This window comes from Hordeum vulgare, chromosome 7H (genome assembly GCF_904849725.1).
Source record: "Hordeum vulgare subsp. vulgare chromosome 7H, MorexV3_pseudomolecules_assembly, whole genome shotgun sequence".
NCBI lineage: Eukaryota > Viridiplantae > Streptophyta > Magnoliopsida > Poales > Poaceae > Hordeum > Hordeum vulgare.
In genome coordinates this window covers 613,896,464-613,921,866 of record NC_058524.1, presented here as the reverse complement: position 1 = coordinate 613,921,866, position 25,403 = coordinate 613,896,464, and the positions used below count along the sequence as shown (strand labels likewise).

Here is a 25,403-nt window from a genome sequence, read left to right as displayed (position 1 = left end):
TTTTTTTCGTCACGCATTTCTGTTTTATTATTTCCATTTGTTTTTTACTTCTTTAAATGAATTCGGAATTTGCAAATTTAAAAACTTTTGAGTTTTGAGCTAAAATATTCATGAAATCATAAAATGTTTTGGGATTTCAAAAAAATGTTTAGGCAATGATAAAACGTTCACGGATTTAAAAAATACTGATGAAATCATAAAATGTTTGGGAATTCAAAAAAAGGCTCGGGAAATCATAAAATGTTCATGGACTCAAAAAATGTTGATGATTTAAAAAAACTGTTTTGATATTGTAAAATAATTCACAATTTCACATTTTCGAAAAATATATTCAGCAAATATAAAACATTCATGATTTTGAAAATGATCATGTATTCAAAACATATCCTTGAATTCGGAGAAAATGTGTAAGAAATTTAAAAAAATGTTCACCGAAGCAAAAAAAATTGCGAAAATCTGCATTATACAACAGATTTAATCTTACCATAACGGTCTCCTCTCCATAAACAGCAGGTGCCGTCCTCAGGTTAGAGCACGACGATCATGAGGCATACGTATTTGGTGAACATTGACCACATTACAAAAATACTTATCAGAAGCCGTTTACTCTATAGCGATGCTCCTGTGTTGTGCCAAAGTATACTGAAAAGCACATCATCTTGAAATTGATCGTTAGCGATGGTGAAAAGTATAATGGACAATATGAACATCATTAGCGATTGTGATGAATAGAAAAAATAACAACAAAATTAGATGGGTAGCTAGGAGTGTGCAACATTTTGTTTTTTTCCGTTGCAACGCACGGTATAAAGAAAGAGATAACAAGTTTTTCTTTTTATAGGCTAGAAAGAGATGACAAGTGCAGACACGCTGAAGATTAGAGGCCAGTTAGTCGAGAATTCTAAATTCTGCTCTAGTTTGGATCGTTTTGAACATTTTTGGGCACAAGAACGGCCCGACCAAAGCCCATTTCGGCAGCAGCACCCGCACTGCCGCTGCCGCATACAGCCGCCGCCGCCGGCGCCCGCACCTAGTGGGACTGGGTGGAATTCGGGAGGGAAAAATTGCTCTTGCTTGACACCAGGACCAGGAAGATGGAGTTCTCCATTGCTGACCTCCCGCCTGGAGAATGGAGCACGGAAGGAGGAATAGCCATTGTAGAAGCAGGGGAAGGCAGGCTTGGGATCTTTGGTTTCCATGGTAAAACTTCATCCATTCTCAGCTATACTGTTGCACGGAACAAAGGCGAGATTCCCAGCCAGTGGCAGGTGGAGAAGACAATCTCACTAGATTCTGGGTACATATATTTTATCAGAGATGCAACACAGAGGTACTTGCTCTTCACAAGGCTAGAAGCCTCATCATCTCTAAAGGATCGACTTACTGGATATTTCTCAATGGATGTCAAGACGTTGCAGATTCAGAGGGTTTATGAGACACATTATTATCGTTTGCATGAGACGTACCCATATATCAACTTCCCACCATCATTGTTGTCTTCAAGGAGAATATAAATTGGTAAAGTTTCTATCGCTTCCAAGTTATCTCAGTCCTTCCCTTCATAATATTAACACGACTTGTCTATTGCTTCAATGTTTATATTATGGCAATTGGTATATCTTGCTTGATTTAATAGTGTTTAATTTCCTGTGATCATTGGGAAAACTAAGAAAGCTCAGGAACATAATTGGGTTTCTTGTGTTGTTTGTTTCGATCGCCATTTGAAGAGAATGCGGTTAGTAAGGGGAATGATCTTGTACGCTATGAATAACTTATGCATGAGTCCTGAATTCCTGATGGAATCACTAGAAACACCAGCTCATTATTTTTATTTATTTTTGAGTACGTAGTAGTTCTGATGGTCAAGATAAATGTAGAAGGAATACAACTTCATATCCTGTTTTACCTTGGATTGTTTCATCTCAAGAAAATTCGTTCAAGTCAAAGATTGTTCATTTTGTACAGTTCTTATGATAGATGTAAGGAAGCAGAGAAGTTCTCTTCTCTTCATCTTCAGATGTATAATTTTATCTTGCGTTGCTGTTTCGAGATAAACCTGCATAACTTGTGCTCACAGGCAACTGAGATGTTATCCCACGTATGTTGTTTTATGTGAATCAACCTCATGAGATCGAAGTGAGTGCTTATCAGCACGGGCAACTGAAATTGCTCTTTATTGCAGTCAATGTCTCCACCACTCTTTGAATCTCAGTATCATAGTTGTGCTCTGAATCTCAATGCAAATCATATTGATTGAGATGACGGACTGAAACGTAAAGTTTCAGGCGATTGTGCTGTTTTTCCTCACTACCAACACCCCCAGTTTGGTTCTTTTCCTTTGTAGTTTGTTATACTGATAGAATGTGCCTAGGCAGTAAATGAACTCCTGCAAAACCAATTCCGTACGAGTTTTTCTTGACCGAATTCCTTTATGTTCATGTGCCTCTATCTGGCTGTGTATCCCAACTTGTAATGATGCCAAATACACTAAAGTGAGTGTCTGCCTGCCTGCAGTCACATGTTTCAAATTTAGTTGAGATCAACATTATGCTATTCTGCACCTTGTTGTGATACTCCCTCCGTCCCAAAATTCTTGTCTTAGATTTGTCTACAAATGGATGTATCTAAATACTAAAATGTGACTAGATACATTCATATCTACACAAATGTAAGACAAGAATTTTGGGACGGAGGGAGTACTACTTACCCAAGTACCTTATACTTTTTTCCTTTTAAGCTTGTAAAACTCTTGAATTAGCATGCCCAAATTGGGTGGAAAATCTTGTGTGTTGTCTGAGGTTTTTGTCGATCTTCTTTGTCCAGATTTGGTGGAGTCGTCATCAGATCAGCTTTCTGAGTTCAAGGCGACAAGCGTGGGGTTGTGACAGATGTGAGCATCTACCTTTCACACAAGATGGCGCATGGCAATGAATTTCACATGGCAGTAGTCATGTACTCCCTCCGTTCTTAAATATAAGACCTTTTAGATATTTCACTAGGAGGCTACATACGGAGCAAAATGAGTGAATCTACACTTTACAATATGTCTATGTACATCCATATGTAGTTCATAGTGCAATCTCTAAAAGGTCTTATATTTAGGAACGGAGGGAGTATATGTTAGTCTTGTTTCTATGTTACTTCTTGCTTCAGTTACTGTGACATTTTATATGGCGGTTCCTGCCCTAAGAATGTGACAGTGAGATGACCAGTTTCAATCGACAGACGGCTGTGGGTAAAACTACGTGATCTATGTCTACAATTCATATTTATTATTCTTAAGTGATGTCGGACAAAAGAAAAGCACTCATGCAGCATGTAGTTGGTCTCGGTTGTTTGTTACTGCTCTTCTCCACTGGGATGACAGCAGCTCTAAGTTGAGAGGTCCATCCATCCATGAACAGGGGGGATACTACATGTAGTGCAATCTCTAAGTTGTAGTCCAACCTGTGTGGTAGCATTACCAATGAGATACTACATGAGCGCCTGTAATTTGTTCGTTTCATACTGGCTCGATCATAAGGTCTCCAATATGTGTACAAGTTGGACCCAATTTGGTGGAGTCGTCATGAGATCAGCTTTCAGAGTTCAAAGTGGTTGTTGTTTCGAGCGCGTGGACTTGTCACAGATGTCATCACCTTTCTGACAATATAGCGTGTTCTGATGATCTACAGAATTTCACTTGGCAGTGGTCAGAAGTCTATGTCGTTCTTGTTTTCATGCTACAGGTCGCATCCTTCTTTAAAACATTTTTGTGAACGAAAGGTAGCAGCTAGCGATGCTTTCATTGATTAAGATGAGCAAAAATTAAGAAAGAAAATACTCAATTGTGTTTGCAGAATATGTTGCATCGTGTTTGAAGGCCCAAGCGGACACATCAAAGCTTGTGTCTGCCCAAAACCAGAGCGTGTGCAGAACAGAGAACATGCCGCCGTGTGAGAGCACTTTCCCTGAATGGGCAACCAGTAGAAAAAAATGCAATCACTAATTACAATGCACGTTGATTGCAACCACTAAAGCCTTTTAGCATTCTATTACTGAAAATGAATGGAAGCCTCAATGTCAGGAGCAGTTCCTCCGGTTAGCTTTGCCCAATCTGGTAACCTCATACCATACCATGCTTATGTAGCCCCCAATTCCTCGCAATCAAATCAGATACTTTGGTGAACCATGATACAAACGACGACAGGAAAGGAACGAATTCAGTGATAATCATTCCAAAGTGTTACAAATCATATATAGCTAGGAATCAAACAGTTTGGGCCAGGTTCATCATCCACACGGCAGTGTTACAAATCACACACATATATATATATGAAGGCAAATCAATCAGCTGTTCATCATTACACGTTATTGCATCCATAAATCCATATATTGTAAACAATTCATAAATCCACTGTTTGTGAGTTGTGACTGATAGATCCCGTGGATCGACAAGGCTAGATGTGTTCGGTGAGAGTGGTGGTTTATTACCTTATCCCGTACTCGATGAGCTCCCTCCAGAGACCGTCGTGAAGTGATGACGACGGTGGGGAAGGAGAAATTCGTCACGCATTTCTGTTTTATTATTTCCATTTGTTTTTTACTTCTTTAAATGAATTCGGAATTTGCAAATTTAAAAAGTTTTGAGCTAAAATATTCATGAAATCATAAAATGTTTTGGGATTTCAAAAAAATGTTTAGGCAATGATAAAACGTTCACGGATTTAAAAAATACTGATGAAATCATAAAATGTTTGGGAATTCAAAAAAAGGTTCGGGAAATCATAAAATGTTCATGGACTCAAAAAATGTTGATGATTTAAAAAAACTGTTTTGATATTGTAAAATAATTCACAATTTCCCATCGGCTCAGTGCATCCCTCTAGATCGGATTAGGGTTAGAAGTGGGGAACCAGTGGCGGCGGCGAACCTCGTAACTTGTGCCATGGTCCCCACCTTCTCTATATATAGCACTGCGCGACAGGGATCCATCAGCCTTGCTTGGGCTGGACGCCCCCGATCAGGGCGTGAGTCAAGGTCCAATGGGCCGTTGGGCCCATTGGGAAAGAGATCAATCTAACAGTGACTGCATGGAGAGATGGCATTTTGCACCACTTTAGGCATAAACATGCAAGACTCAACCAACCAAAGTAGGCATAACCAACCAAGAGGCTATCCAGTAAGAGAGACCGTAAATTTAGCAAGATTCTAACGGCTTCGGCTTCGACTTCATCTCCCGTCCTCAACCAAAGGGCACGCGCCTAATAGTTAGCAACTGAATCAGAAAAATACCAGGAACCTTAACGGCTAATTGTTGCAGAAACATTTACTGCACGCAAAAATGGAAAACGAAGACGTCAAAGGAATTTAAATATGTACCTTCTGTATGTATCGTTTTCATAGAAATCCAATTCTTTTGTTTGGAACGTGCTCAATCTTCTGCCAGTTTGGATCATCAGTCGTCATACAAGATTGCATGAACTCACTAGTGCAGTTCCAGACTGTAAACTCCTCAAGAGACTTGGGTAGTGTTGGAAGCGATCGTATATTCTCGCATGACCATATATCCAGTTTCTTGAGCGCTGTGAGGTGCTCCATATTGCCCGGTAAAGCATCCAAGCTGCAGTACCAGATCGCAAACTGCTCAAGGGACTTGGGCAGTGTTGAAAGCGACCGAATATTATTGCATGACTCTATCTCCAGTTTCTTGAGCGCTGTGAGGTGCTCCATATTGCCAGGTAAAGCATCCAAGCTGTAGTACGAGATCGCAAACTGCTCAAGGGATTTGGGCAGTGTTGGAAGCGACCGAATATTGTTGCATGACTCTATGTCCAGTTTCTTGAGCGCTGTGAGGTGCTCCATATTCCCTGGTAAGGTATCCCAGCTGCATTCAGAAACAAATAACGAGTGAAGGTGAATAAAAGCTCCAACATCAGGAGCAGATCCCAGGATGCTATCTATGTTGTTTACTACTAAAGCTACTGTCTAGCGATATAGCAAGAGCATCTGCAAGCGTAAAATGAATTTAAAGACAACCCTATGACTCCTTCTGTTTGCCGTAGCATCGACATGCAAGTCGATATTTAAGTATTACAACATGGTCATCTCATACATCCAATATATCATATCATGTCATTGGTCATATCACATCACAAGCGGAGCCTGCAAAAACAAGTTAGACGTCCTCTAATTTGTTGTTGCATGTTTTACATGGCTGCTATGGGTATCTACTATGATCGCATCTTACTTACGCAAAACCACAACGGTTATATGCAAATTGCTATTTAACCTTCTCCAAGGACCGCCTCGGTCAAATCCGATTCAACTAAAGTTGAATAAACATACATCCGTCAGTTATCTTTATGAAACAAGTTGCATGTCAGTCGATGAAACTGGTCTCTCGTAAGCGTACGAGTAATGTTGGTCCGGGCCGCTTTAATTCAACAATGTCGCCGAATCAAGAAAAGACTTAGGGGCAGCAAATTGAACATCAATGCCCATAAACTCTTTTGTGTTCTTCTCGAGATATCATCTACGCATGAACCTAGCTCATGATGCCACTGTTGAAGAACGTTGCATGGGAAAAAAATCATACGCACACGCAATATCTATCCATGGCGATGATCATCTACGAGAATGGAGAGTGAATCTACATATCCTTGTAGATCGCTAAGCGGAAGCGTATATAACATGATTGATGTAGTGGAACATCTTCGCGATCCAAGTCTCGCGATCTCATCACGATCCGTCCCGCGATCCCATCACGATCCATCTCTATCTAGTGCCGAACGGACGGCACCTCCGCGTTCAGCACACGTATAGCTCGATGACGATCTCCGCGTTCTTGATCCAGAAAGAGGGGCGGAGAGCTAGATGAGTTCTCCAACACGGCGGTGTGGTGGTGGTGGTGGTGAACTATTCCAACAGGGCTTCGCGTAAGCGCTGCTGGAACTAGACTAGAGGAGAAACCGATCTAGATGAAGTAGAGGGAGCACGTGGCAATTAGGGTTAGCCCTTACCTCTCAAACATCTAGTATATATAGGAGGGAGAGGAGGGGATGCTGCCTTAGCCCATCCTCCAAGGAGAGGTTCGGCCGAACCCTAAGAAAGATTTCACCTTCCCACAAGGGAGGTGGACTACTTTGGGAGGACTCCTCCTTCCCTTTCTTTTAAAGGACTTTTGCCTTTTATCTCTTCTCCTAGCCGCATGGGCCCTTAGGGAGGCTTTGGTCAGCCTACTAGGGGCTGGTCTGCCTCCTCTCACAGTCCATGAAGCCTTTGGCTCGTCACACCGCTCCCGGTGGTCCCCCGGTACCCTCCCGGCACTCCCGGTACACTATCGATGAGCCCGAAACTTTTCCGGTGACCAAAACAGGACTTCCTATATATCAATCTTTATCTCCGGACCATTCCGGAGCTCCTCGTGACGTCCAGGATCTCATCCGGGACTCCGAACAACCTTCGGTCACCAACACCTATAACTCAACTATAACGAACCGTCACCGAACCTTAAGTGTGCAGACCCTGCGGGTTCGAGAACTATGCAAACATGATCTGAGACACTCCCCGGTCAATAACCAATAGCGGGACCTGGATGTTCATATTGGCTCCTACATATTCTACGATGATCTCTATCGGTCGAACCTCTATGTCAAGAATTCAGTTAATCCCGTATGTTGTTCCCTTTGTCCTTCGATATGTTACTTGTCCGAGATTCGATCGTCGATATCTCTATACCTAGTTCAATCTCGTTACCAGCAAGTCTATTTACTCGTTCCGTAATACAAGATCCCGTGACTAACTCCTTAGTCACATTACTTGCAAGGCTTATTGTGATGTTGTATTATCGAGTGGGCCCCGAGATACCTCTCTGTCATACGGAGTAACAAATTCCAGTCTTGGTCCATGCCAACCCAACAGACACCTTCGGAGATACCTGTAGAGCACCTTTATAGTCACCCAGTAACGTTGCGACGTTTGATACACACAAGGTATTCCTGCGGTGTCCGATAGTTGCATGATCTCATGGTCATAGGAACAGATACATTGACATGCAGAAAACAGTAGCAATAAACTGACACGGTCATATGCTACGTTCATAGTTTGGGTCTTGTCCATCACATCATTCTTCTAATTATGTTATCCCGTTATCAAGTGACAACACTTGTCTATGGCGAGGAAACCTTGTCCATCTTTGATCAACGAGCTAGTCAACTAGAGGCTCACTAGGGACAGTGTGATGTGTATGTATCCACACATATATTTGAGTTTCCAATCAATACAATTCTAGCATGGATAATAAACGATTACCATGAACAAGGAAACATAATAATAACCAATTTATTATTGCCTCTAGGGCATATTTCCAACAGAAACAGCCTAATGTTGTTCGTACCTTTCACCTTAGGAATGAGGCTAATGACACGGTAATTCAGCCGCGCAATATCGATCGTGCCAAGAGAAAATCCATTAACTCTCACAAAACTGGTGTCGGATGCCAGGCCAGAACTTTTTAAAAAATTCGACAAGCCCGCCGTCAGGGCACCGCGCCGTATTAGATTTCGTTTCTTCCAAGGGCACATCGATCTCCTGCGATAGGGCTAAAACCTCATTTTCCCGTGGCGACACCTGCTCCGATGGATCCCACAAATCCGCTCGAAGTCTAAGCAGTTTCTCATCCTTCGTCCCCAGCAGGCCAATGAAAAACTCGTAGATGTGGGAAACGATCACACTCTGCGAGAGGAGGAGGCCATTATTGCCCTGCACACGCATGATAGATCCTTTGCATTTCCGCCCATTCGCAAAGGCATGAAATTAGTTTGTGTTTGTGCCCGCCTTGTAACCCACTCGAAACCGCCCCTACGACGCCATTATTCCTCCTCCACAAGGAGGATACCCAACATTTTGTTCTAGATGGGCCCACTCTGCTTCCGAGAAGATTCTGGGATCGGCCTGCGCGTCTAGCCCCGCAATCTCAACCACCAGGCATGCTTGTTCCCGCTTGGATTCACTGCCTTGATTGGCGCCCAAGCCCCTAAAGAAAGCACGCAAAGCCGCAGCCGCTTTATTCCATACCTCAAGAGGGCCTCGCTGGGGCCGGTCTGAGACACGATTAATGCCCACCGGTCAGAGACGAGGTTCTCGAAGCCCTCCGCCTCGAACCACGTAGTTTCAAAGAAGAACCTCTTGTTTCTACGTCTCATATCCTCCCCTGGGGACAGAATTAGCAGGACGTGATTGGATCCGATCCGAGTCTCAGCCACGAGGGAGCACATGGGAAAGAGGAGCTCCCACTCTAGAGAGCAAAAAACGCGGTCTAGAACACTACGGATCGGCACCAGCTATTTGTTAGTCCATGCGCAACGAGCACCCGATCATGCGATTTCTCGAAGCACTGCCAAGGCGATGGCATTGTGGGCCACCCTAGACCGGTCCACATTGCCATTATTCTTGTCTGCTCCTGAGCGGATCAAGTTAAAGTCGCCACCAATGATCATCGGAGATTTGCCGCCCTTTTGGCCCCTACCAGGCTAGAGATTTCATTGAGGAGATCAGCACATCTCGAGTGATCTGCCGGGCCATAAGGCTGGTCGTAATGAGAGTATCATAAGTAGTATCATGCATGTCAACTAGACATATTTGATGAGGTGGCATGAAATTAAATAAGAAAAGAGAGGGTTGAGTATCATATTATGATACCGTATCATATTAAATGTTGTGCTACTATGTGTCATGCATGGTAATAAATGAACTGTTCTATGATACTAGGACATGATACTATGCATTACGGATGTAGTATCATATGCATGATACTAGTATATGATACTCCCCATTATAACCAGCCTAAACACACACCATCACCCAAGACAGCCCTGAAACGCGGTGTTTAACCGTCGCGGCAATGAAAAAAAAATTCCCCAAACCCCTAAAAAGAAATCCCCGACTCCCACGTGGTAACCTCACAAATGTCTTTATTACAGCCCATGATAATATGTCCGGAGTGTCTGGAGGGAGGCAGCCAGTGCCACTCAAAACGCTGCATAGGATCAAAAGCAAGCAGGTCGCGAAAAGAAAAGTCTATTTTGATCGTCTCCTGCAAAGCTACCACTTCTATTCATTCTTTTGCCATATAGGAGTATTCCTTAAGCTGAGTCCTACGTCCACCGTGACCACAGCCCCGATTGTTCCAAAAAATGTACCGCATCAAATAATTCTACTCTCTCCGTCCGAAAATACTTGTCCTAGAAGTAGATGTATCTAGACTTATTTTAGTTATAGATACATTCATTTTATACATTTCTAGAACAAGTATTTCCGGACGAAGGGAGTTTTACGGAGGCGGACTCGACAAGAACTCACCGCTTTGACCACTCGCTTCCTGGCCTGCAGCCCAAGTATTTCCGGACGAAGGGAGTTTTACGGAGGCGGACTCCACAGGAACTCACCGCTTTGACCACTCGCTTCCTGGCCTGCAGCCCACGGATGGAAGGAGGGAGTACAGCTGCATCCCTCGCCTCTGTTCCCTCAACGGGTCCGCAATCATCACCGTCTTTACTGGAAAGCCGAGGAGAAAGGCCACACACCAGCGGTGGCAGCACCGGGTGGAGGCGACGCATGGCAGCCGCGGGGGGTTCATGCACTAACAATTTTATGAACAACAGGAAACAAACACATTCAATGGTCATCATGCATCGATTGATGCAGAGACCGGGGCTCGTTTCCTCCTTCTCCAAAAAAAACACACATTCAATGGTCACCATTTCATTGTGAGTATTAAAAACGACAGAAATCATACAGTTTAAGGTTCATCATGCATTCAACAGTGTTATAAATCATATAGTACATAGGAAGCAAATGAATCCGGTGTTCATCATTCCACATTACATTACATATATTGATATATACTACTACCTCTGTCTCATAATATATGACGTTTTAGCAGCTCAAATGAACTGCTAAAACGTCATATATTGTGGTACGGAGGGAGTACCACAGTAGACGACTACATCCATTGTCCGCCACTGCATGCAGATATGGCATTTCAGCAAACACGCATGCAAACCAAAGTGCTCCTTCCTTCCCATGAAACTCGTAAGGATTATGGAATGGAGGGAGTATGTAAAACTGAACAAAGACACAAGAGCACAGAAATGGCCCTGTTCGTTTGGCAACTCTATCTCCTCTAGCTCCCGTCCTCACCAAAAGGGCCTGAATCTGGCAATTAGCAAACGAATCAGAAATATAGCAGCGTTCTTAATGGCTAACTGTTGAAATAATATTTATTTAACACACGATGAAAAACAAGACATCAAAGAAATCTAAATACGTACCTTCTGTATGGACCTTCTTCAGAAGAATGTCTGGCTTGAAGTGGCAATCTCACCAATCTTCTACCAATTGGATCAGCAACCGTTGCACAAGATTGTGTGTCTTTAATCTCCTCAAGAGACTTGGGCAGTATTGGGAGCGACCCTATATACTCACGGCCATCGATCTCCAGTTTCTTGAGCGACGTGAGGTGGTCCATGTTGCCTGGAAAGACAAAGCAGTTGCACAAATGAAATTCTAGGGAACGAAGACGAATGAAAACCCAAGGTCAGAAGCAAGTTCCGGTTAACAGAACAGGAATCTAAGTTCTTGGAGGTTCTTTGGGCCTCCGTTATGCATACCTATCATCCAACTTGGTAACCTCCCGTAGTACGAATGAATTTCTAGTATTTCAAGATACTTTGATGGGCAAAGACCCTCAAGTACCTCCTCTTTAACTTCTATGGAGCTCCTTGAGCTATTCTTCCATCGAAGTACCAGTTCTCTGAGGTTTCCCTTGCCAGCAAGATTGAGTTCGAGAGCCTCGTCCTTGCTCCGAAGATTCTGAAGACCAAAAATCTGCAGCTTGTCTTGAAGCTTGTTTAAGTGTTTAAGCTGATGTGGCTCATACCCCTCTTTCTTCCTAATTGTAAAGGACGGTAACATTTGGAGCCATGTTAGCCTGCCAACGTTCGGAAACTCCAGATCTGCGTTGCTGATTACACATCGCAAGTTGACGAGGTTCACCATATCTTCGCTACTAGCAAATTTCAATTTCGTGCAATTACCAAAATCTACGACCTGCATATGGTAAAGCTTGGTGAAAGCACATGGCAACTTTAGCTTGGTAAGTCCACCCACCATGAAAGCAAAATAACGCAGATGCTTCAACTGACCAATAGAATCCGGGAACGAGAATTTACGAAGACCAAGTCCTCTGAAACGCAATTTCATTACCCGCAATTTCCACAGCCCCGTCAGCATAGTGAACATACTCGCAAAGACTTCACACTCATTTGATTCAAGCCTTATGTAGTCATCAATGATGAGAGTGCGTAAATTTAACAATCCAGATATCTTCTCAGTAATCATTTCTCTATCATAAGTCCCAACATAAAGATACCGAACATCTTGAGGAACTTCTCCTGTGAAACCTTTTTCAATCCTGAAGCAATCTCTTCCAGCAACCTCCTCTGCTAAATCACACAGGAGGTCATGAATTGTAAAGTAATCAACCTCACGTCCATTTACCATTTCTTTTCCTCCTAATTGCAGAAATGAGGCCGATAACAGTTCATCAAAATAACTCTTAGCAACATCTTCCATTTCCTCTGCAGGATTACTAGTCTTTATAAACCCTTCTGCCACCCACAACTTAATTAACTCATCACGTTGCAAACGATGTCGTCTAGGAAAAATACTGCAGTAAGCAAAGCATCGCCTGACATGTTCATCAAGATACTGGTAGCTCCACCACAAAGCCCCCATAGTCGAGTTCATAAGATCCAGATTTTTCTGACTCTTCCAAAACTCAACAGTCTGTGTCTCACGAAGCCGCGAACCCACTGTTCTGGCTGCTAGGGGTGACCTTTTAAGCTTTTTCGAAATGTCCTCTCCAATCAATTCAAGTACCCTTCGATCATGGTCACTTACCCTTGCATCTCGAAGTGCATAATGCATGAACATTTCGAGGAACACTTCATCATCCAAGTCAGATATTGGAATACATCTCTCTTTTACAGCACCCAGAGATACTAATGCAGCTTCAGTTCGGCTAGTCACCAATATTATGCTTCCTGCCTTTCCAACATTCAATGGAGAAATTAACTTTTGTAGTTCTTCACGGTCTCCTGAATTCCTAATGTTGTACCAGACATCATCCAGCACCAACAAAATCCGTTTTCCACAAAGTTTCTTCTCCAACACTTCTTTTAGGACGTTACGACTATTGAACTCATCACATGGTTCCCCTGTAGCCCCCTCAAACATTTCCCTAAAAATGGAGTCCAAATCAAATTTCTGAGAAACATGAATCCACATGACAATATCGAAATGGCGTTCCATTGTCCCATGCTTGTACTTTTTCTCAAGATGATAAACACACTGTGCAAGTGTTGATTTTCCAGACCCGGCAATGCCATGAATGCCAACTACAGAATAACATGTACCACTGACGGTGTTTGCTTGACAGTGGTCTTCCTTCTCATGAAGCATTGCTATGATCTTGTCACGATCCTGATCTCGGCCAATTACTCTTATTGGAGGATCTGCCGTAGTGACTGCACCGAGTGAATTGGTAGCAACAGCTCTACTCCCGTTATCATTACTTGCACCTGCCAAGTTCAGTTGTTCTAACACTTTACATGCATCACTTATAGAACTTTCTATCTTCTTTAGGCTCTTCTGCAACTGTAGTTTTGGCAAACCACTCTCCTGCAAAGCCAAATAACAGGTATGTTGAGGTCTTGAGGGTATCAAGAACAATTCCGTTTGAAGAATATATGTAGCGTATTTATTTCTCACCCATATAGATTTATTAATAATACAGTGCGAAGTAAGTTTTTCTTTTTCTTTCTATGCCCTGTTAATATCTAGAGAAAAGTGAACACCGGGTGAAGAGAATCCAGGCCATAGAAGGACAAGGCAGCTCCGTAACGGAGGCATGCTAGATAAGAAGTACGATGTTGGTGTTCCCCTCCGGTCCCAAGTGCGTCGATGAGGTCACTAGCTCATCTGGGCAATCCCAGGGCACCTTATGTCGATCTCGATCCTCCATTGTGCGTGTCATGGGTGATATGTCTCGAGTCCGACCAAGATTTTGATTTTTGGTTTGTGAATTTTTTCGCTCTAGGCCAAGATGGCCGAATTTCGGCCATTTATAAAATTTTTGGCTGCAATTTGACCAAAATTTGACTAAAATTTGGCTCAGTTTTGACCAAAATATATTTGGCTCAATTTTGACCAAAAATTGACCAAGATTTTTCACTATAGGTCAAGATGGCCGAAATCTATTCTTTTTGCCAAAATTCAAAACACAAACTCCGACATGTGGTGGTTGTCGGAGACTCACGTGGGCGCTAGCATCCCAAATGCGTCCAATGTTTTCAGCTCCTTCGGCAACTCTAGCACCGTCAGGCCCGTGCCTCTTCTCCTACCTCTCCTTCTCGCCGCCACGGGGCGCATCGCCGGGAAAAGCCCGGTCGGCATTGGCGACGGCGGGACCTCCTCCTTGTTGGAGTTAAACACGAAGTACACCTGTGTCCTGTGCGGCTAGGACTCGAAGAAATCATTGTATAGTATAGGAATCCTAATCCTAAATCCTCTATATAGTTAGGTGATGTTGGTTTTAGCTCCTATATATATTCTTGTAACCTCCTCTGTAACCGAACCCGATCAATAAGAAAACGAAGAAGGCTCGATACCAGCCTGTTGATATATGCCGGCTACCTGCGTGTGTTGCTTCGGATCGATCAACCATCTTGCTAGCTTGCTAGCTGTGCACGTTGGTGTGGATATGGCACGCCGTTTGTTGCTTGGCGATGGGGTGCGGGTGGCGGTGACAACCTCCCTTCTACTGGGTACATGCAAACGGGGTGCGGGCTCGCACTCGTCGTGGTGACCACGACCTGGGGTTTGTGCTAGGGGGGGGGGGGATTTGGGCCCGAAGCAGATCGGAGAGATTGCTCCAGATAGGTCAGGTGGGGAGCGGTTCGGGTTGTGCTCGCGGGCGCGGTGGTCGATGGTGGTGGTCATGATACCGTTGCATTGCTTGGCGGATCATCGTCGGTGGCCATGGACACGACGTCGTGCATGCTAGCTTGGGCCAGGACATGGGCTTCTTATCGATGCTCGTCAGCAGTCATGGAGTTGTGCCCCCCCCCCCAATCAACGGGAATTTGGTAGGACCTAGGCGTGGGTGCCTCTTACACTGGAGGCTCCTACCCAGACTCATGTCGGGCTAGGGTTAGGGGACGTGCCTATGCTCTTTCTATCATGACTGAATGAGTTGTGAAGTGCGTTGTGGACGGTGTCTCGCGGCAGGGATGCTTGGGCAGCGGCCCCGGATGGTGGTCCACATATATAGTTTGTTGACACGGACCATTGCGGCGGTGGTAGCTCTCCTTCATGGTCGTGTGGGCGACGGGAGGTGTAGAGGGGGGTGGCTCGGGCGTATCCTCCTCTAGGGTGTCGTCCTGACGGCCTTGTGGTGGTGTCGTTGAGTTGCCGAGCGAAAACTCTGCGCCTTTGGCGTCAACGGCGGCAATACCGGGGGTGTCGCACTCTTCTTGAAGACGTCGCCGTGGTTCTTCTCTCCGTGCCAGGGCTAGGGGTAAAGGCATTTGTCCGTTGTGGACTCGGCAGTGGTGACTCTCGGTGCCGTTCTCCCTCTTGAGATCGTTGTCGTGAAGGTGTATTAGGTTGTAGTGTGACGGTGTGTCTAGGTATTCATGTGTTCTTGGTTGGTAGGCGTAGTCGCTTGCATTCTGCATGATCCGATTATTCTGGGATCGGCTTTGAAAGAGGGTGATCTCGCCACCTTTATCATTCGGTCGTGGTCTTTCTTCGGTTGTTGCTTTATAAGTGAAATGAAAACCTGTTTCGAGGGACTTTGGTAACTCTATGACGCCGTTTGGGGTCCTGGTTCGACATTGAGTTCGGTGTCGTGCGAGACGGGAGTGCATCAAGAAGCACCGTTGTCCCATCACGAGAGGACCAAATAGTATTTCAGGGCTACACAGGGAAGATGAGCTTGAGGAAGAACACTTCTAATGGGAGAGTGGAACAATCTTGGATCCTTCCAGGATAACTAGGCCAATCTACTCTAAGAAGTACTCCTAATATATAAACTCTTGATTCATTGCTGAATTCATATAGGGCACACCGCACACGTCTCCATCATGTAGTGATATTGGTGGATCCAAGGAAACAAATCCTACTTTTCCTACCAACCGGTATCGTATCTCTTACTGTACTTCAAAATCTTATCATCTCTCTATTTAAATAATTATGGCAAATAAGTGAGAATCCATTCTGATTGGGGGCTAAAGTTGCCTTTTTTTCCAAGTAAGATATACTCCCTCCATTCCTAAATATAAGATCTTTTAAAAAATTTACTATAGACTACATACGAAGCAAGATGAGTGAATCTACATTTTAGAATATGTCTATATACATCAATATGTAATATATAGTGAAATCTCTAAAAGGTCATATATTAATTCACTTTTTTGCTTCAGTAAACCCTCTAAACACACTGACAGTTGAGATCTCTCTATACCCCTTCATAATAAAGGATAGGATGGTCTTTTCACGTGCACGATACGTGGCCTGCTCACACATACATATACGCGACATCCATTTTTTTCTCGGGGTGTCTTTCTCTTATTGTGCACCCTCAACAGTTTTGCACGTTTTTTTAAAGAAAAAAACTGTGCAAGCAATAAGAGTTGAACTCAAGACCTTATGGTTGATAAAATCACTAAGAGCATCTGTAGTAGATCCCGTATAATACCTTGACCCGTAAAATAACCGTCAAAATAAGGGTCCGCGCAGAAAATGCTGCCATACCAGACCCTGCAAACGCGTCCGACCCGTAATTGTTTTTGAGGGGGCGGCAAAATCCCCTTCCCAACCCGTGAAAACACAGGTTTCTGCCTCGCCTATACGGTGCCCTGTATCCCAAGGAAGCGGTTGGCAGGACGGAAATTTCAGCCCGCGCCCTTTTCCCCAACCCCTTCCGTCGCCGCCCCGCCATTGGTTCCGCCAGTCCACCGCCGGCGACTCCGCCAAATCTGTGGGGTGAATCGCGCCGGTTGGGCGCCCCTCCCGTCTTCCGCCGAGCCATTGCACCAGTTCCCCGGATCTGCCAATCCATCGTGGTGGGAGAGCCACCACCGGAGATGGAGTTGAGCCTGTGCAAGAAGTTTCTGCTCGAGGATTCATCCGATTCGTATGACTCGGATATTGAGACGATGCTTCTCACATTTCGCCAGCAGAGTTTGGTGATGGTCCTTGCCATGAAGGAGCACGAAGACGAGCATCGAAAGAGGCGGCTAGGATCGACTGTCGGCCGTCTTTGCATTCCTTGAAACCGCCATCTCGGGAATGAGATGCTGATGCAAGACTACTTCGCCGCCAATCCAATATACCCGTTGAACCTTTTCTGGAGAAGGTACCGTATGTGCAGATCCCTCTTTGTAAAAAATTCAAGCTTGCGAGGCCAATTGTCGATATATTACTCAAAGAAGGAATTTTGCGGGCTTGAAAAGATTTAGTGCATATCAAAAAATCTCGGCAACTATGTGGGTAATTTCATACGGCGTTCCGGCTAACTATACCGATGAGTACCTTCGCATTGGGAAAGATAGTACAACTGAGTCAGTGCGTAGGTTTGTCAAAGTGATTGTCCGTGCCTTTGATCCTGAATATCTTCAGGCACCGAACGAGGAAGACACAACGAAATTGATGGCATTTAATGAAAGAAGAGGTTGGCCTGGCATGCTAGGAAGCATAGATTGTATGCATTGCACTTTGAAAATTGCCCAAAAGCATGGCACGAAATTTTTTCCAAAAGCATGGCAAGTCTCGTGATGCAATAATTGTGCTAGAGGTTGTAGCTTCACATGATTTATGGATTTGGGATTGCTTTTTTGGTATATGTCGGGTAATCTAAATGATATCAATGTGTTGCAACGGTCTCATTTGCTTGCTAGGCTTGCTAGTGGTGATGCTCCATCTTGCAACTACACTATCAATTGACATGAATACACAAAAGGATACTATCTTCTAGATGGTATATACCCTTTTTGGTGCACATTTGTGAAGAGCATCAAAGACCCCAAAATAGGAAAGAGTTTGAATTCGCAAAGGCACAGGAGGCGGCCCGAAAAGACATTGAAAGAGCATTTGCGGCTTTGCAATCTAGGTTTGCCAATGTTCGTGGTCCTGCTCGATTTTGGGACAAGCGGTCCTTGAAAAACATCATGACATGATGTGTTCTTCTTCACAATATGATTGTCGAAGATGAGAGAGACATGAACTTAGAGTTTTCTATGACAATGTGGGCAGCCGTGTCAAAACAGCTAGAGACCCTAACCAAATTAGAGCTTTTCTTCAAACCTACAGGGAGATTGAAAATGCAATCACCCACTGTCAACTTCAGAAAGATCTCATTGAGCACCATTGACAAAGGGCTGGGCAGTAACACATTCCATTTTTCCATTCATTTTCATTTCATTCGTGTGTGATTCGTATGCGGGACAACTTTTGTATTGAATTATTTAGTTTGCTATGTTGTTGTATTTTGGATGATTACTGTATTTGTAATATTGAATTTTACTTATATTGCACATTACTAATTCTGATTTACGTGGTCTTCGGTTTGCGGGGCCGACGCGGTGTCGCCTGAGCAGACCCTGCATTGCCGACCCGTAAAAAAGCATGTTCTACGAATATCCTTTTTACGGGTTCGATTTGCGGGATCAGACTCTGTCCGCGTCCTCGCCAGCCCGTAAAACCTTTTTTTCGTGAATTATAAACGACTTATGTGGGTTGACTTTATACAGGGTCTGCTAGAGATACTCTAATCAGGACATCCTAATGCTTGTTCATATTTACTTCTTTTTTATGTTTTGTTCTACTTTAATTCACAGCTGGCCGGCCCATTGATAAATCTGCACTTTATCACTATTTCTTTTACCTTTTTTTTCGAAATTCGTCTCTTATTTATTTTTTAAATACTCACGCTTAAAATTGTTGTAATTTTTTCTAAAAATGTTTGATTTTCTTAAATTTTATTCATAAAGTACTAATATTGTATTTTGAAAAAAATTGTATAAATATGTCAAAATATTGTTTGCCCATTTCAAAATTGCTCAGCATGTCATAACACGAACATACTTTAAAAACAGCGAAAAATATTTTGACACGAACATTTTTTGAAGAATACTATGAAATATAAAATTTAAATAAAAAATCAGAAAATATGAACAAAACATTGACACCAATTTATTTTAAATTTTCGTGAACATTTTTAGTTTTTGTGTAGAAACAATTTGAATACAAGATTATTTTCTAAATTCCAAAAAATGTACCAATTTTTGAAAGAAAAATCATAAATTTAAGAAATGTTTGTGTTTTAAAAGTGATGATAAATTTTAAAAAGTATGTGGTTTGTAATTCGCGTACAACATCAATATTTGGGACTTATTAACAATTTTGGGAAGAGTGTTCATGTTAAAAACAATTCAAACACAATTTGAATCCTAAAATTGTTGAAAATTTTCAAAAAGTAAATAGGAAATAAGAAAATGTTCATTCTGATTGATAATGACAGGGATTGTGAATAACAAATGCCTTGCCCTATGGGCCTACCTTAATCCTCGCCTTTGAATACGATATGCTTCTTGACATGCATGAAATGACATCAATTTTTTTTCTAGCATCATCACAAGCATACATGTTAATTTTTAACAATTTTCTACATTTTATGCATTTACTATGGGTTTTTAGAGAAAAATGTCATAAAACATCGGCTGGACGTGACCGCAACGTGCGTTCGGTGTACGAATTCGTTCATTCCTTGCGTGAGGGGTAGAATAAATGTTCACACATAATGAAAAAAGTTGATGTCATTCCACGAATGACGTGACGCATAATGTATACAAGCAGTACCGTCTTACTATTTCGGTAGGGCATATGTTCAATACGTTCTCCGTTTCCCATTCATAAAACTCACTCAATTTTTTTCACACGCTAGCATCATCATCACAAGCATCCATGTTAATTTTCAAGAATTTTCTATATTGTATGCATTTATTACGGTTTTCTAGAGAAAAATGCACTAAAACACTGCCCGGACGTGACGCAACGTGAGTTATGTGTCCGAGTTCGTTCGTTCCTTGCGTGTGTGGCTAGAATGGATGTACACACACGATGTCAAAAGTTGGTGTCATTCTATAAATGACATGACAAAGAAAATGTACAAGTAGTACCGTCTTATTGTACCGGTAGGGCACGTGTCCAACACGTTATCCGTTTCATACGCACTCAATTTTTTTTCACATGCTGCCATCATCATCACAAGCATCCATGTCAATTTTCAACAATTTTCTACATTGTATGCATTTACTACTGTTTCCAGAGGAAAATGCACTAAAACACCGACCTGACGTGACGCAACGTGCGTTCGGTGACCGAATTCATTCATTTCTTGCGTGTGGGACTAGAATGGCTGTTCACATATGATGTCAAAAGTTGGTGTCATTTCATGAACAACGTAACGCATGCCATGTGCAGTACCGTCTTATTGTGCTGGTAGGACAAGTGTCCAACACGTTCTTCGTTTCATATCCATGAAATGCACACAATTATTTCCACACGCTTTCATCATCACCACAAGCATTCATGTCAATTTTCAATAATTTTCTATATTGTATGCATTTATTACAGTTTTCAAGAGGAAAATGCCCTAAAGGCCGACTAGACGTGGCACAACGTGCATTTGGTGTCCGAATTTGTTCATTCCTCGCGTGGGGGCTAGAATGCATGTTCACACATGATGCCAAAAGTTGGTGTCATTACATGAATAAAGTGACGTAGATCATGTACAAGCAGTGTTGTCTTACTGTGCCGATAGGTCACGTCTAAAAAGTTTCCCGTTTTACATCCATAAAACGCACTCAATTGTTTTTCACACGCTGTCATCATCATCACAAGCATCCATGTAATTTTAAAAAAATACATTGTATGCATGCACAACGGAGAAAAATGCCCTAAAACACCGGCTAAACATGACGCAACATGTGTAAGGTTAGTGTTTTAGGGTTTTTCACCCGAAAAACCTTAGAAAATGCGTAAAGTGTGAGAACGCAATAAATTTTATGATGTATGCCTGGCATGATGATGCTAGTGTGTGTGGAAAAATTTAGGTCCATTCTATTGATGTGAGCATTTTTTGAAAAAGGAAAGGAAGAAAAATAAGGCAAAACGAAGAACAATAAGAAAGTAAAAGGAACAAAAAATGGATAATAAACAAGTCACTGATTTATATAGTTTGATTTTTACTTTTCTCTTTAATAAATAACTTAAAATTGTTTGATTGTGTTTGATTTTTCTTATGTGAGCGTGTTTCTATTGAAACAAGCAATAAACGATTATCTTTTAAACAAACAAAATTTCTATTTAATATATGTTCAGAAATTTAATTATATGATGTGAGCATTTTTTTGTTAAAACAAATATTTTTTGACATATCTTTAATTTTTTATAATGCGAATATTTGTACTTTATGAACAAAATTTTACAAAGCGAACATTTTTTTTAAATCTGAACAAAATTTTGTAAATGTGAGATATTTTAAAAATTAAAAGAAATGAAAAAAGAAAAAACGAATAGAAAAGACAAAAAAGAATAGTGATAAAAGGACTGGTTAGCATCAGATAAGAAAAAGAAGTAAATAGACACAACCATTAGGCTGTCCTAGTTGGTTAGTGTGGTTCTTGTTAGATTACGAGGTCGATCATATTATCTTTATACGGTTTGTGAGACGGGGGTCTACCGAAGCAGACCTCATATTAATTTAGGAACGGAGGGAGTATTTACATGGCATAAAAAGATGAAGGACCTGCAGTAAAAAAAGTAAACATCCAAGCATGAGGGCAGGGAAATACCTTATCTTTTAGTAGGGAGCTGGGCATGAAAGACCAAAGAATCCTCCACAGCGAATCCATCATACTTGGAGTTGGAGGTATGTTTCCTTCTGACTTGGCATCTTGGATCTGCCTCTCGAGACGCTGATATTCAACAGCATCCAAGATGTCTTCGGCTTCGTAGAGAGCGGATCTAAGCTTGTTTAGAAGTGGCTCCAAGTGAACCCTGTAAGTGCTCTCGTCGACTACCTCCATTATGCGCTGCAGCTGTAAAACTTGTATGTCGAGTATGCTCATCTTCTCTGTCGCGTCAAAGTCAAGGTGGGCGAAACCTTTGTTGAGGACCCTTGAAATGATAGGCGAGGCGAGCCAGCCTACTGCGGATACGCCCCAGCCTACAGCAGCACCGATGGAAACTGGATCCGCCATGGCAAGCTTTCAGAGAGGGGATAGAAGGCTAGATAGCTTGACTCCAGGACCTGTATGTACATAATATAACTCCTGGTAATGCACCCGGTGACAGCTAGCTAAGACCCATAAACAAATAGTAGCAGTTGAGAGAGATGCTTGAACTAATGCTTTGCTTCCTTCTGGTGTGCTTTTATAATAAGGCCAAATGGATCCTATCATGTCAGTATTATGCTACTAACGAAAAAACAAAAAACATAATGACTTATGAACTAATATAAGATGAACAAGACTCGGTCCAATTTCAGATTGGACGACTCATGTGTAACCACTCTGGTTGGTACCCACTGCCTTGCTTTACATACGACAAGGTTATCTGATTAACAGCACGCATAATGCATAATGCAGTAGTATAAACATATATACTAGGACAGTACTACGCGGTACGCTTGACCCTGAAGGCAGCAGCAAGTTTCCAGGTAGGTTCTTACACAGAACGGTCAGTTCTTGTCATTTGTCTGAAAATTATTGCCGACCACACAACACGGTCCAGTCCTAACTGTATACTCCAGATATATATACTGTCTTTACCCTATTCCAGCGAATTAAAAAGAAAGATCAAACTTAATCTGTACAAAACAGTACAGTGCGAAATTTCTCAGAGAAACAATTACCCCTAAATCGAGTTGCATCTCTCCTCTGATGAAATCCGAAGGTCTCTCAGAAATTTGGAAATTAACTATTAATCCAAGAGTAAAGCTGCCACACGGGAATGGAAAAGGGATTATCCGAGTCAGAGAACTCGCTGGTTTGCGCTCACCTGCCGGAGACCTGTGGCGGCGTCGTTGCCATAGGCAGCTCGAGTTTCGGACGGCGAGTCGGCTCCCACCGGCGGATCGAAGTTCCGCCGACCAGCATCGGAGACGTCGGCCGCCTTCCATCGCCGCTAGACTGCTGCCGGAGGAAACGGGAAGCTTGTGGTCCGGACGGGAAAGCCCTATTTGCCGCGGCAGTAAACCTAGAATGGTTTCATACTTAACCATACTTAAACTATATCCATACATTTATCTCTCAAAACCATACTTAAACCATACCCATTTAATGTCATTTTTAGTCCAACCAGAACTAAACCCATTATTTTTTCCACCCAAACCAACTTAAACCCAATACATAACCGTGGATTTAAAACCAATACATAACTATGGGTTTGCTTTAATGTACATATAATTGCATAAATTGACAAGTTAAGAAGCAAATGAGATAGAAAAGGCATAAGTGCATCTACAATAGTTTAAGAATAAAGTTATCCTTGAGATATAGTCAACACACAACAAAAGGCAAAAAAAATGCCCACGTCTGTATAGCTCACTAACAAGTGTATTAAAACAAAATTACTTAGTCAAAGCATAAGCAAACACTTCCGATTTTCATGTGGTATTTCCCCATAATACATAGGCCCTGTTTGTTTCATAAGTCCTAGGACTTTTTTAAGTCCCAACTTATAAGTCGTAAGTCCCTACTTGTTAGTTTACAGGGACTTATAAGTCCCGAGTCCCTAACTGTTTGTTTACAGGGACTTATAAGTCCATGTTGCACCTAATAATATACTTATTCACATGGATCGTCATCAGCCAACGCGTACGGCACACAGGATAAGCACCACTGCAACGAGGCTCAGGAGAGGGCCTGTCCGGCGATTGGAGGCACCGCTGCAACGAACCGAGGCAGAACGAACCGAGGCGGGGCGGCGAAACGAGGCAGAACGAACCGAGGCGGGGCGGCGACGGCGGCGACCGGAGCGAGAGGCGGGGCGGCGACGGGGCGGCGACGGGAGCGAGAGGCGGGGCGGCGACGGGGCGGCGACGGCGGCGACCGGAGCGAGAGGCGGGGCGGCGACGGGGCGGCGACGGGAGCGAGAGGCGGGGCGGCGACGGGGCGAGAGGCGGGGCGGCGGCGGCGATTGGACCGAGAGGCGGGGCGGCGTGCAGGGAACGAGCCTGGAGCGACGCGGGGTAGGTCCGGCCCGGGATAAGTCCCAATAAGCTCCTCCCTGAGAGTCTTATTTGATAAGTCCCAAATCACCACAATAAGTCCCTTGTGTTTGGTTTAGGTGGGACTTATAGGGACTTTTTGAAGTCCCTAAACCAATAAATCCCTGAAAACAAACACCCTCATAGTTACACAGTGCATTACAACATGCATGCGGATCAAAGATATTCATTCTCGGTCATCATTGGTTATTGCACATAACCAATGCCTAACCAATGCCTAAAAACCGGTTTGAACCCATAGTTTATAACCGTTTATAATCAAACTGTTTAAACCCATAACCAATTATACCAAAACTGATTTCTCCACATACCCAAACCAAAACCAAACTAAAAAAACCTCAGCCCAATAAAACCTAAACCAATCAAACCCAAAGTAATAACCGAACCGTTACACCTGGTTTTCTAATAACCATTCCCAGGTTTAGCCGCGGGTTAGGGCAACTCCAACGCGACACGATTTTCTCTGTTTTTTATCTGTTTGGGTCGATCAAACGGACATAAATATCCGCTTTCGTAAATGGGTCGACATTCGTTCAGCGCTGACCGGATTCATTTTTACCGGCGTTCGAAAAAATAGAAAGTTGGCCACGAAATGAATAATTAAACATTAAAAGCCGGTCACGAAGGCCGGCGAGAGTCCACAGATCCGCATTACATTAATTAAACATAAAAAACTAAAACTACGAGGGCAGCCCTAAGCGTCGTTGTCGTCGTCATCGAGGCCGGTGAGGTCGACCAGCGTAGGCGCAGGGCCGACCCAGGGGAAGTCGTGTTCCAGAGCGCAGCTGCCTGCGCCTCGGTCGTCTATCCCGCCGGCGTGGGCTGTGCTGGTGGCGGTGGTAGCGCAACAGCACGGGCACACTCCTCCTCCGCCTCCCGCCGCTCCTCCTTCGCCTCCTTCTCCACCTCCATGAGCCGAAGGCCTTCGACGCGCTCCGCCAGCAGGTGCTGCGACCTCCAGTGCTCGAGGTAGGCTTGCTCCAGGTACGTCGCCTCCTCATCGGCC

General features: G+C 43.3%; 1 protein-coding gene across 2 annotated transcripts; it reads right to left on the bottom strand.

Annotated features, from left to right (window-relative positions):
- Positions 1–10,774: 10,774 nt before the first annotated feature.
- LOC123413014 (putative disease resistance RPP13-like protein 1) lies at positions 10,775–22,502 on the bottom strand. Of its 2 annotated transcripts, XR_006613660.1 has the most exons (5): positions 21,960–22,502; positions 11,652–13,722; positions 11,313–11,514; positions 10,976–11,196; positions 10,775–10,893 (listed from the first exon to the last, which is right to left on the bottom strand). XR_006613660.1 is itself a non-coding variant. In XM_045105961.1 (4 exons), exons 1-4 carry the CDS (start codon positions 22,365–22,367, stop codon positions 11,178–11,180), a joined length of 2,700 nt encoding a protein of 899 aa, XP_044961896.1. In that variant the 5' UTR covers positions 22,368–22,502; the 3' UTR covers positions 10,775–11,177. The 2 variants fall into 2 exon arrangements, 1 of the variants encoding a protein (XP_044961896.1); XM_045105961.1 differs by having other exon boundaries at positions 10,775–11,196.
- Positions 22,503–25,403: the final 2,901 nt, after the last annotated feature.

What these genes read in the sequence shown, in the direction of transcription:
- LOC123413014 (XM_045105961.1), bottom strand. Translation starts at nt 22,367, where the DNA reads ATGGCGGATCCAGTTTCCATCGGTGCTGCTGTAGGCTGGGGCGTATCC. An exon ending in GCTCCCTACTAAAAGATAAG is followed by an intron (nt 13,723 to 21,959) that starts GTATTTCCCTGC and finishes TTGGCTTTGCAG; the next exon opens with GAGAGTGGTTTGCCAAAACT. An exon ending in GTTACCAAGTTGGATGATAG is followed by an intron (nt 11,515 to 11,651) that starts GTATGCATAACG and finishes TTGTCTTTCCAG; the next exon opens with GCAACATGGACCACCTCACG.